This window comes from Crocodylus porosus, unplaced genomic scaffold (genome assembly GCF_001723895.1).
Source record: "Crocodylus porosus isolate Cpor-Errol unplaced genomic scaffold, CroPor_comp1, whole genome shotgun sequence".
NCBI classification, from domain to species: domain Eukaryota; kingdom Metazoa; phylum Chordata; order Crocodylia; family Crocodylidae; genus Crocodylus; species Crocodylus porosus.
In genome coordinates this window covers 6685549-6699115 of record NW_017728886.1, presented here as the reverse complement: position 1 = coordinate 6699115, position 13567 = coordinate 6685549, and the positions used below count along the sequence as shown (strand labels likewise).

The 13567-nt window shown below is 42.6% G+C and overlaps 1 protein-coding gene across 1 annotated transcript in view; it reads left to right on the top strand.

Moving 5' to 3' along the window:
• SETD2 (SET domain containing 2) overlaps nucleotides 1–13567 on the top strand; it is a 126982-nt gene that overhangs the window by 54554 nt on the left and 58861 nt on the right. Inside the window, exons 10-12 of the mRNA XM_019529809.1 lie at nucleotides 1384–1518; nucleotides 2370–2498; nucleotides 6661–7302. Coding sequence (XP_019385354.1) covers nucleotides 1384–1518; nucleotides 2370–2498; nucleotides 6661–7302 — 906 coding nt within the window. The remainder of the gene's footprint in view (nucleotides 1–1383; nucleotides 1519–2369; nucleotides 2499–6660; nucleotides 7303–13567) is intronic.

Genomic DNA, 13567 nt, shown 5'->3' with positions numbered 1-13567 from the left:
TGAAATGCATTATGTAGAACCAGAGCCTTTCCTGGCTTTCACATCCTTCTCTATCAGCTTGGCAGAATGACCTGAATTCAGCCATGTGGTTGAATTGATTGCTTTGTTTGGTCCATAGGAGTGGTCTTAATGGTAGCAGTGACCAGCAGCGTAGGAAACTCTTGGGAGATGTGCCAAAGGAGAATGGCACCTTCCCTCCGCACCTCCCTTCTGTTTTTTTTTAATTTTCTTTCCATGATGTAAGTTCCTGCTCAGAAATTAGGAAGAAAACTTTCACTGCCTGTAAAATGATGTTTGCTTTCATAAAAGTTAACCACCATCCCCTCCATGGCATTTGCATTTACTTAGTCAGGAGAATACTTTGTGACGCTAGAAGCTTAAGTTTCAGTGACCGTGTTTTTATGCGAGAATCTGTCTTCATAAAAACTGACCTTTGTATTTTTTAATTCATTTTCCAGACCAAAAAGAATGCTGTGTTCACCTGTAAAATAGATAAATATATTTGAATGATGTGTTCCTTTTCTTCAGCAAACTTCATTTTTGTATTTGCAGTTGTGGGGGAAAGCTTTTATATTCTACCTGTTTATGAAGGCTGCCTGGGTTAAATATAGTTTCATAGTTAGTAGGGTCGGAAGGGAGCTGAGCAGATCATCGAGTCCGACCCCCTGCCATGGCGGGAAAGAGTACTGGGGTCAAACGACCCCAGCAAGGTGTTCATCTAGCCTCCTCTTAAAGACAACTTAAATATCCTATTGAATCATTTATAAAGTAGATGTAAACCATTAATCAAGGCTTTTGATTTGTAGATTTGATTATAAATCATAGAATCATAGGAAAAATTAGAGAAGGAACTTCAGTAGGTCATCTAATCCAACCCCTTGCTCAAAGCAGGACCATTCCCAACTAGATGGTCCAGCCAGGGTTTTGTCGAGCTGGGCCTTAAACCTCCAAGGATGGAGACTCCCCAGTCTCTCTAGGTAACTTGTTCCAGACCTTTAATACCCTCCTAGTGAAAGTTTTTCCTAATATTCGACCCAATATCGAAATAATTTCCTAATAACCAAATGTAAATGTTCTGGACAGTTGAGCATTTTTTTTTCTGCTCAATATACACTTCAGAGTGAGTATCTTGTTACTGCCCCAGCATGCATCTTTTGATGATGTAGACCTCCACTTGTGAAGCTGTAAGTACCAAACAGACAGTAATTGAAGGAAAAATGTTCCTTGTTTTAAACAGCAGATGATGTCTTCTGCCCCACCATCCTGTGTTAATATGTTAAATGGCAAACTTGAAACCAGAATACTTGGTAAACATCTTGTGGGATGGTAGCTTGTGGGTCTGGCAGGGTAGTTGAAGAGTGTATAATTGCTTTGTTTTGGCAGGTGGATGGGGAGTTAGAAGCACTGCTGGAGAACGGAGAAGGTCTTTCAGATAAGAATCAAGTTCTGAGTTTATCCCGGCTGATGGTTCGGATAGAGACGCTGGAGCAGAAACTCACCTGCCTCAAACTCATACAGGTGAGAAATATCCCCAGTGAGGGGGGAAGAAAGGAGGGGATCAGATTGCATTCAGAATTTTATTTTGTCTAATGCCTTTAAATGGTTGTAGAGGATAAGGGGAAAAAAACCAGAAAATCAGGCTTCCCCCTTGTTTCAATAACTAGAGCATGCGCTTAGTTGTTAGAGTGGAAAAAGGCATAGGTTTGTAATTGCATGCAACTTTGTAGCACCCATCCTTTGCTGTTAGCATTTGCCTTTTTGAAGGATTAGCATAGTGCTGTGGCCTTACTGGTTCATTTAAAATGGTTATTTCTACAGACTGATATAAAAGGGTTAACTTTACTTAGATAAGAATGAGCCCTTTTAGCAATATATTTAGCTGGCTGATGAAATACAATTGGAAAAGGAAAATGGACCAGAGAAAAGTAGCCTGGCTATCTTGGAATTAATTTATAACCAGCTTTTTCCTAGGAGTCTGCTGGGTTGTTGGGGTTTTTTTTATTGTTGTTGTTTTTGTTTTGTTTTGTTTTCATTCAACTCGGTGAAGATTAGTTGTATCCAATTTTCTGTTTATCTAACCTCCTGTTAGGTTTTTATTCTGTAATAGTAGCTGTCCACTGGAGATGCTTATAATAGTGCCATAAGCAGTATTGCACTAACACAGTTGCTCTTGTCCATTTTAGTTTCTTTTGATGCCTAGTGATGTTGACAGGAAACTAGTCCTGGCTCTGCTTTCTGTGCTTCTTGGTTTTTATCAGTAACCAATCCCTAGTTCAGGAGTTAGTCTTCACCTGCTGATAATTGCCTAGTTTTTGCCTGTGGGGAAGTTGCTCTTCCTCCAAACTCTCTGTGCTTTTTGGCTCATCTAGAACACGCATTCACAAGCCTGCCTGAAGTCCTTCCTCGAATGCCATGGCTTATCTCTCCTTTGGATCTGGATGACGGAGCTGGGTGATGGGAGAGGGAGCACCGCTAACAACCTGAAACTCCAGCTAGAGGTCAGTACCAGCCTCAGATGGCCAGGTCTACAAACTGGCTTGTACATGAAGCCTTGCAAGCAGCTTGATTAATGCTCAGAAGAGGGAGAGTGAGTGTGCGTGTGAGTGTATAAGAATATGTAAAGTGTTAACAAAAACCAGGTGTACTACTGTATGCTGACTACACAATCCCTGCACAGCTGTGTCGTTTTCCCCACAGTGGCAGTTTTTTCTTTACGTTGTGTTCACCCACGAGAAGCCCTAAATACCTAGAAAGGATTTACTTCTGTGGATTTCCTGATTCTGTACATAAATTAATGACAGCCAACTGTAAAGGGGAGACAGACAGAGAGACGTTCTGTTCTGGGATTTCCTAAATGTAGCTTAACATCATATAGAGAAGTAGGGCTGGAAGGGATGCCTGGAAGTCATCTAGTCCAATTCCCATTTTGTAGATGGTTATAATTGCTACAAGTGTCACGTCCATCGTTATAATAGCTACAAGTATCTTCGTTAACATAAAAGGGAAAAAAAGGATTTTGCTAAAAGACCTGTTGTGAAAAGCTTTCTCAGACTCAGGTGCATTTGGTAGTATTTGCTAGTAGCAGTAGTATACAGCTGCATTTGGTAGTAGCAGCTGTAGTATCTTTGAGGTCAAGACAGATGTATGCCTAAACCTTGGTTTATTTTTCTTAGCTCAAATGATAACTTCCTTATGCCAGTGCTGTTTGCTTAGCTGTTTCTCTTAGCTGTTACATAGCATCTTTGGATTATTTTTTTCTCAGTTTTTTTTTTTTAAATTTCTTCTGGGCTGATATCTCTTCCTTGTCACCCAATCTTCTAATCCATCTAATTAAAATAATACTGACCTAGAGGACCAATACAAGGACATCTGCAATCAAAAATGATGGCTTGCCTTCATGTAGCTGTTTATACTTTTTTACAAGAGCACCTTAGAAAAACCCAGATTGCTTATAAAAGGTGTTTGTTATACTCAGGTATGAACAAAAGCTGATATCCTGCTTGGGATTAGGACTTTGCTGGCTGCTTTTCAGATGGGCTTGAAGACTTTTTGGTAGACCAACAGAATATATTCTTTGGTGCAAGCCTAAGAAAATATCCCTTACATTTACACCTTTTTTCAAAGTGACTAGGTATTTTGCCCATATGAAAATACAAGGGTCTGCAAAAATGCTGTCTGTTTACAGTGGTCTGTGCTCGGGGGGTGGGGGGGGTTGGATCCCATGACCATGTCTCTTGAGCAGGTCATAACTACTTCAGCTAGATAAGCATCTGTTAACCTGGGTCAGGCTCCTGAGCCCCAGCATGCTATCCTGTTAGGCTTGATTCTCACTGCCTCCATCGTTGATGAGAGATGCATTAGTCTCCTGGGTTGTCAAGCTTTATGCTATCATAGACCACACTCTGTGATGTTGGGCCTCTACCTTTGTAGTACACAACCCACACTTGGCATGAATGCTTTTTCTGATGCTGAGTTTTTCAGTGCCAGCAGTCTTGGCACAAGTGTTTGGCATCTGGTGAGTCAGTGCTCCTCTCCTTTTCATCCTGACACATTAACCTGAGCTTCTTGTGAAGAGAGACTTGTCCAAGCGTGTGGGTTACCTGAAAGGTCTCAAAGACTGAGTCCTGTTGCAGCAGTGACTCTCTCTGGAAGATCTGTGCTGCTCCCTTTACTCTAAAAAACCACTGTGGACTTGAGCAAAAAAAAAAAAAAAAACCAGAGTGGTTTGCAGTATCCATTTTAGTTATGGTGCCAGTTCCTTCCTTTGGAAAGGTATGAATGGTTAATTCAAGTACTAGAGCTATTGCTACTGGGTTGGCTTTCATCTTGAAGGGGCTATAGGTGCTTCTGTTCCATACTCCGCACAGGTGATTATTGTGGTGTTACACCCTCTTCCGGCACTGGCGAGACTTCCTGTCTGGTCCCCTGCTTTCAGCAGGTAAGCTGGATCTTCATCCTGTTAAACTGTCGGAAGCAGTGAGTTCAGATTAAATTTCCATCCTACATCCATGTGAAGTGAGGTTGGATGCTCAGCCTACATGTTTTCAAATCTGGAATTTCCCTGCAAGGTTTAAGAGGCAACTTCAAGCCATGGCTGTAACCATGGCCCTGCCTGTACTCTTTGTACAGTTTGGGCTTGACATACTGATTGTCTCATGCTTTTTACAGGCCTTTCCTTCCCCTGGTGATTCAGATCACTGTACTGTGAATCGTGCTTTCCAGGAAAAGGTCATTCCCTGGTGGATAACTTGAAACTCCAACAAGTTGAATCCAGATCTTTTGGGGTGGAGAGTGCTTGGAATCCACAACCAGTCTTTTATGAGAGAGTGCAGTCCCAAAGTGGATCTCTGGCCTCCGGAGAAAAGCCAGATTTCATCTCTTCTCTTAAGCAGTTCCAGGTTCTCATGTTGATCTTGTATTTCCCAAGTCACAGCCTCCTTGGGTTTGGCAAATCTGGTATTCTCATCCCCTTGCTCTTGTACTGGAGCCTTGACTTCTGCTCTTGTCTCTTAGTCCTTTCTCTCAGAAGCGAGATTAGAAAGATTCATGCAGATCTTCTCCATCGAGTAGCCTGGATGGTTGAAGCCATTCAGGCTTGGATCAGGAACGGGCAGAAGAGGTAAAATGCATTTTCAGATGTGGCAAACTATCTACAAGACATGATGAAATGAGAATGCTTCGTCATTGGAACCAAAGATTAAGAATATAGCCCGCTCCCTAATTTGATTGCTTCATAAACTCTTTTGCCATTATATGAAGTAATTTGGGTAGCCAAAGCTGCTTTTTCCTCCCTCTCCAAGGAGCCCATGCCTTGGCAATGACTTGTCTGCCATCGAATATGGCAGCCACAAGGTTAGCAGAGGCTCTGTAATATGTGGTGTCTTCAGATGGAAGTTATATTTTATTCCATTCTTTTGTTCTCAGTTACTGTTTGGAAAAAAAAACAAAATTTTTTCTCTTCATTAGAGACCGAAATGACCTTAGAAAGCCAATTGCTCCCTTTTTCATGGGGTGGATTAGTGACTTCAGAATTATATAATGTTACAAGATCCCTCCAAGTAGATGCTGAGAGCATAAAATCAGGAGCTGGAATTTAATTTGTATGCGGGAAAGGCATGAAATAGTTCTGCTTTTACTTAATCCCTGAAAATGCAAATACAACAAAATTTAAGCCTTAACTCCTTGTCAGGTTTTGCATATGCATCATGGTAAAGTCTGTGAACAGGTCTGTTGATTTCCCCCCCCGTGGTATTATTTGGGGGGTGGGGGTTGGTTTTTTCCTCTATAGCTGCAGAAGTCTTACGAGTATAGTTGTAGAGGTGAAAAGTCATGCAGTCTGTCTAATCCCTAATGCAGGATTGTGCATTTTTCTCTTATCTTGTCCAGCCAAGATTTAAGCCAAAATGATTTGGGCATATTTTGCTAGCACTGATGTCCTCCCAGGAGAATATTAGGGGATTTCTTTTACTTAAAGCTCACAGATTCCATTATGTGCCTTAAGTAGACGCTGGCATCAGGTGAACTTTCTAATATTGCTACATTAGGCGAGTTTGGATCACGTTAAGGTTGATCCATCTTGCTTTTGTTAATGTCTTCCATTCATTCAGTTGTAAGTAAAATAGCCATTGCCACACTTTCAAAGAACTTCTGATCTGCAGCTTTCAACTTATAATTAAAGCCAAGTTAGAGTGTGATTGACTTAATTGTACAGAAAATGATCTCTATAACAAAGCCAAAGTGAAAACGTTAGCTACTTTTAATCATTTAGCACATTGTTATATGACCTGTTCTGTCTTGGAGTTGGTTATTTAGGTGCAGACCTCAGAGTCATGATCACCTAAAAGTGTACAAGCTCTTTGAGCTTGGTTGAGTTTCAACCGGCTATACATTTAATCTGCTTGACACCGTGGAGTCCCTTGGCATTGGCAGCCTTTCTTTCAAATTTGTTTACCCTAGCTCAGTCCTAAAGAGAGAGGCATCTCCCTTAACTTTTTTTTGTTGTGAATATGACCGTTTCAAGTGTTGCAGAAGTGACCTCCTCTTAGAAAAAATTGCTATCCTCAAATTGGATGTATAAAATGAAACTGGTCCAGTGCTGAGTGACAGTTTTAACTCTAACAGTTGTGGGTTTTTTGTTCATTTTTTTTTTTTTGTAAACAGTTCATGAAGACACTGGAGCTTTTGCCCATACCTAATAAAAACATGCTGGAGGAGAGCAAAGTGCTTCCCATCATACAGCGCTGGGCTCAGACCAAGACTGCTGTCCCACAGCTCAGCGAAGGGGATGGCTACTCGAGTGAGAATACGTCGAGGGCCCACACACCACTCAACACACCAGATCTCTCCACCAAACACAGCATAGAAGGCGAGACAGACACCCCGAAGAAGCTTGTATTTCGAAGGCTCAAAATTATAAGTGAAAACAGCATGGACAGTGCAATCTCCGATACTACCAGTGAGCTGGAGGGCAAGGAGGGCAAAGAAGACCTGGATCAGCTGGACAGTGCCCCTGCAGAGGTGACAGAGGAGCAGCAGCAGCCACTGGAGGTCAAAGCTGCTATCGATGCCCCGGTGGACAGCAGCAAACCCCAGACTGCTGAGCTGGAGACTGAGCCCGAAGCCGAGGCCAAAGAGAGCAACGGCACAAAGCTAGAAGAGCCCATTGCCATGGAAACACCATCTCAAGATGAAGAGGAAGGTGTGTCTGACGTAGAGAGTGAGAGGAGCCAAGAGCAGACTGACAAGATAGTGGATGTGAGCGAGTTGGCTACCAAGCTGCTAGACAACTGGAAAGACCTCAAGGTAAGAACTGTGGCTGCAGCAACAGGATTGTGATAAAGAGAAACATAGAGCTGTTTGCAGCTGAGCATACATAACGTTAAGATGTTGCCTTGTTTGCCAATGTTCATGTGACGCAAATAGCAGTGCCTGCCTTCAGTGAGGGATTTCAGTAAAAAAAAACACCAAAAAAACAAACAAACCAACAAATCAAAAATGTCTCCAAGTACTTTCTGTGCATTCCCTTTTGTAGCAGATTTATACCATATGGGATTTATAGTAGGTTGCAGGACATCTGGGCACTCTTCAAGGAAAAGGACCAATGAATTCAGCATGACCACTGAGAGAGAATTGCATGTTCATCCCACTGCCGTTTGCCTCTCTCCCCCCCCCAAGAAAAAAAAAAGCCATTTGTTGGTGGTTTGGGCACTGCTGGGTGGCTGCTCCCTTGCAGGCCTGCTTGCATAAATTAGTCAGAAAATAGTGCAGTGAGCATCTTTGGCTCGGCCGTCCCAAGATGCATCTTCCCGACATGCCAAACGACTGACCTAGTTGTCAAGTCCATTATCACAAGGCCTTTGGTTGTTGCCTGTCCTGCAAATATCTGCCTTTTAGCTGCAACTCGTGTGGCATTTGGAGACTGTTGTCTTCCAGCAATATTCTGTTACGTTGACATTTATGGCTGTTAACTCCCAGAGGTCCAAGGTTTTATGTTCAGAGCAGCTAACCATCCAGCAAAATCCGAGATTTCATTTGAACCTTTGGAAGTGGTCAGAGGGCCCTGATGCTTGATGTCCTCCCTCTAACAAAACCCATTGTCTTGCTCACGATGTTGACTTTGCGAGGTGGGGCCTGTGTTTTTTTTCTCTTCGGCACCAGGCTGTCCTCTGCTGAGCGATAAGGCAGCCTGCTCTGTCAGTCGATCTCTATCAAGAAACCTACTGTGGTACTATAGCAGGACCCACCAAAGCTGGACAGTTTGTCCCTTGAAAATTGGCGGCCGCTATAGGATTTCTAGAGCAGCGTGTGTGATCCTGAAAACTATTGCTTCACCCAATGTTTCCACCAGATCAGCTCCTTATAAGAGTAGACGGGGCAAGGGGGTGGAGGGACGTTGCTTTTAATTTAGAAGTAATACCTCATTAGGACCTAGCAAAGAGGGTGGAAGCCTCTGCATCCCAGTGGGAGGGTTGCCCCTCAAAGAGGAAAGATGCCAAATTGGAGAGCAGCAAGGCTTGAAGCTGCACCAGTCCCTTATTTGTCCTAGCAAAGATAACAGCAGAGGCCAGGAAGTTAATGGATTGAGGTCTTGTCATGTGGTCTTCCATGCATCTCCCTATAAATGAGATGGCAATGCTGCTCTTATCAAAATTACCCTATGCCCCCAAGGGTCTTGGGGTTGGTTGCAAGGCCAGTTGAAGCTTGCTCATCATTTAACCTGAGGTCTTGTCCATCCTAAATCATTAAGGTTTCTGACACCATGGTTGCTAGTTCTGTCCAAATAATACACCATAAGGTGACCCATGGCGCTATTTTGCTTCCTGTAGTTACTAACTGATGGTGCTTCAGAGGAGACTAGTAAAGAGAATAGGCTATGTGCACGCCGAACACGAGGATTGAGGTTCATTTCTTCTTGGCCCCTATGGGAGATATAAATTTAGGCTTTGAATTCATCAGACTTTGTTCCCTATGTGACTCACTTGAGCATCCATAACCACCAATATGACTGGTCATTGTATACCAAAAAATGAATATATTTAAGGAAGAATTTTTCTTTTTACCTGTACATTTCTCAAAAGAATCTAATGTTTGTGCGGTTATAGAGATGGTTGCTTAGAGTTATGATGCCCTAAATCTAAGGGGGAAGAAATGTTGTTGCCTTAAGATAAAATGTATTCGTTATTTCACATATGAAAACAAGATGGTGATGTTCACTTCTCCTTACCCCGTGTATATACAGTAAATTAGCAGCTTTAGTCGACAGCGTATGTAATCTGCCAGGGGTTCAGGATTCCTTCACTTAAAAGGGACACTGTCAGGTTAAATATATATTGGGGGGAAAAAAATCCTTTTTTTTTTATGTTGTTAATATTTTGGATCATTAAAATTGAAAACCGTAAGTCTCACGCTTCACTTCATGCTGCTTTGTTTTGGATTTTCCTTACCTTGGACAAAAGATCCCTGAGCTTTCCTTTTTATTTATGTTGTTACCAGCCATTTTCACTTCCAGGATTTCATACTTCAGTGTTTGGACTGCAAATGCTGAAGGGAGTAATTTTAAAATAGCTGATTCTGCTGCAGGCATTAAAGAAAATTTTAAGTGTCACAGAACATCTCGTTTCATAAAATGGTAGTTCAGGGCCCAATTTGATCTGACCGTGTCATTTTAACACCAAGTGCTGACTCCCAGTATGCTTGCATTTACTGTTGAGCTTGGAGTAATCCTGCCTGAGGCATCCCAAGCCGTTTGTTCAAGCTCTTGGTCCATTATGGAATCATTACCCATCCGAATTGCCATTTGAGATATGGAGTTGCTTCCTCCCCTGGGATCTGCTGTGCTGTACCTCACCTGATACCACCCCGAGGACACCACTAACCTTTCATAACAGGACGTTCTGATTTTTTAGGTACATGGGTATTTGCCACAATTGTTGGTGTCGTGGTGCTCTAAGCAGCCACATACCTATGCATCTGAAATCAGGATCAAGTCTTAAGCCTATGAAAATCTCCTTATCCTGCTGTGTTCTGTATGTTATCGTGGCACTAAGAGTTAACTGCTTCTGTCCAGCTTTCACCTGTTGAGACATTTTCTATTGGTTTTTTTTTGGGGGGGGGGCGGGGGGCAAACCGGTCAGGCCAGGATGATACAGCTCTGAAGTGGCTGATAAATCCTAAGACCTTAAGCTACAGGAGGGATACTTGTGCACTTAACGGAGCACGGTGTTTCTAAATCGAAGGAGAACGGATAGCAATGTCATCTGCCGACCTGTTAAACTTCTTATGAGAGCTGGTTGTGTTTCCCCATCAGCTTTGTCTTGCCACTAAAGTGGGAAGACAGAAAGGTGATTTTTTTTTTTTTCAGGTGCTTCCAAGCTTTATATAAAGCAGGTTGTACATTAAATTGTGGGAGGAAGGGTGGGCGGGAGGGTCTGAAGTCTTGTAACTTACACTTTGTCCTCCCCGATCTTGATGATGACCCCCTTGTAATTTCAACCATTTCCATCTAGCTTCTCAGGGCAGCAAGGAGCTTGTTAACATCACCAGCTGACCATGTGTCTCCTTTTCTCAACTCCATTTTCAACTCCGTGCTGAAGAAGGGAGAGAACGTAGCGTGCATACTGTGAAGAAACAGGAAGATGGTTGGGAAGCTGGATGATGCATGAGAAATATAATAGGTGAAAAGAGGACAGAGGTGGTTAACTCATTGATGCCGACGTTATTTTGGTGCGTCCATTGCCGGCAATGGACGTCGCTCCGGGAAAATCCCAACTCCTGGCATGAAAGGATTAAGTGAGCTATCTTTTTATATACCTCTATACACAGGGCAGCTGCCTTGGCTTGCAAGGCATGTCCAATTGGACTCCTGAACCCTTGAGGAATATCAGCTAGTAATACACAACTCACTGCAACACAGACACACGCACACTACTCAACAGGGTACGTTTTCAGCATGGGTTTGTGCAGGCATTTCCTGTTGGAGAGGAAGTGGTGCATGTATTCCCCCATGCTGAAAATGTACTCGAGATGGTAAGGGTCGCTCAACACACAGCAGGTAGCAGGTGGTGGCTAAATGCAATGCTTACATGTGCTTTAGCTCTTGCAAGAACGTGGACTGCGCTTGGACTCACGCAGGTAAGGCCTCTGTGGGACTGATGCGTACTTGGTGACATTTTCCATAAATACTTTATGGCACGATGGCTAATGATTCCAGATGCCTGTAGGTGAAAAGCGCTGGTGAGGGCCTGGTGTTCTTGACCCATAAGCCCCTAATGCATATGGTATATTCACATGTGCTGCCCTTTGGGGGAGATAAAGTCCTGCTCTTAGGGTTGCAGTAATTATATAGGAAACTGCTAAGCTTTCTTCAACCGGCTCTTTTGATCATGTTCTTTCCTTTTAAACTTCAGTTTATAAGATGAAAAAGATTGTGATTTCACGTTTAGCATGAGCATTTTAAAGGCGGTGATCTCCTGGAGGCAGTCCAGCTGTTGAAGACTCTTAGTTGTTTATCTCAATTTGCAGAGGCTGGAGCACAACTGCCCAAACCATTAATAACCTGAACTTCAGTAACTTTATACAGCTGCTTGCCCACAAAGAAGCTCTGTTTCAGCATGAGAATTAAGTTACTTGAGCAGAATTGGCAATGCCAACCCAATCCATAGCATTGCCATAAGACACTTCTCCAGGTTAGGGTCATATTTGTGCCTCTCTGGTGGTAGCAGTGAACTTTCAGGATCTCCCTTCACAAGCCTTTTACATATGCAAATGATAACATAACCTTCCCGATGAGGGGGCAAAAGTATTAAGTTGTAATTAAGCTTATCAGAGCATCCACTTAAAGTACCCAGTATGTACTTTTAAATAGTACCTTCCTAAAGCTCTGGGTTTCTCAGGGGAATATTAAAGGGCTGTTAGCCTTGAATGCCAAGTCACTGTTAAAAATGTGTCTCGGGTCGAAAGTGATTAACAAATTTGGCTTGAGCAAGGTGACTTCTGGCACTCACAATCCACTACCCAGTGGACAAGTGTCGGTACAAAATGCCTCTTTGCAGTTGGCGTGATTGCTGGTAGTCTGAGCAGTGAAGCTGAGGATTGAAGGTCTGTATAGACAGAGGATTGAGATGTGTGTAGACAGCTATCTTAGACCTGGAAATGGCTGCCCCAAGTCATAGTTGAGACACCTGGTAGGGCAGTGTTGAGAAGTCATACAGTCCAATTCCTTGTGCCGTGCACTTTCTGTGCATAAATAGACTCGGTCAGTCTCTTGACATGAGCAGCTGGCACCTTTTTAATATACAAATACCAAATTCAAATGAAGAGGGAAGGTGTAATCCACATGAAAAATATTGTTACTGCATAGTGGATGATCTAGCTCATTCATATTTGAGTTTATTTGGCTTCTGCTGTCTATGCCTTGTTGCATAGTCCTTTCTTCCTTGTTTCCCTTTGTAGATATTGCATTATAATTAAATGTCTAGCTCGTGGTATGCATGGAATGAGTACAGGAGAGAGTTATGCAGAAAAAGAGGAGTCATTCAGGACAAATAGGAATGCAAAACTGGGGAGATTGTTCCTCTCCTCCACAAAAGACACAATCAGGAAGGGAGGGAGCACACAATAGGAAATGGACTCGTTTTGTAACTGGAAAAGAATAAACCCCTTTCGCTGGCTGAGACTTGGAGAACAAATATTGCAAGGTGCAGAGGAAGAGAAGAAATAATAAGTGAAAGAATGAGGAACAGAAATAGAAATGATCGATGAGATGGCAGGCAGAGCTGTTTAGGCTGGTGCAGCTTCACGTATACACATCTCCTGTATGTTGTAGCCTCTGGATGGTGGCTTTTTGCCCTGTTTTGGCATTGAGATGTTGGTGCTGATCTTGACTTGATAATACTCAGGTCAAGTCTTGAGCTTGTAATTAGTTGCAGACAGGTCATTACCATCCAGTCAGTAGGTAGTTTTTCGCCCTTAATATGCAGACTTCACCAAGTGACACAAGCTTCAGGGAACGCCAGTTGCAGTCCTGTAGCTCTGCATCTTTTTAGTCCTGTAGACATGAAAGTGGCTGTGCCCATTTCAGCTGGAAAGTTTCAAACAGATTTCTTGGATAAAAGAAGGAAGTGGTTGTAATATGTAATCAGACACCATTTATAGTGCTAATCTTCCACTGTGCCAAGAATCCTATGGTAAATGCCTTTGGTTACCTTTTCACCTCTTCTCCCCATGTAGTAACCTTTGCTCCTCCATATTCATTGCACCAATCTAGCTTTTTTCCTAACTTAATCTTCATTAGCTGAGTTAAACAAGGGGATTTCATTAAATGGGCCATTCCTTCCTTGCACCTACTGCTAGCTTGACACTACAAATGCTTTCCGAGATGCTGCATTACCTAGATCTAAGAGATTGATTTAGGGATAGTCTGATAACTTAATTTTTGCTTTTCCTCTAGTTTAAAGCAGATCTTGTTTAATTGCATCTGATTTCCTCTGCCTGTTGTTAAACAAGAATTGTTCTGAATAGAAGGTAGAGAAGGATTTGGCCTTAATGGCTCTTGTGGTTTAGCATTGGA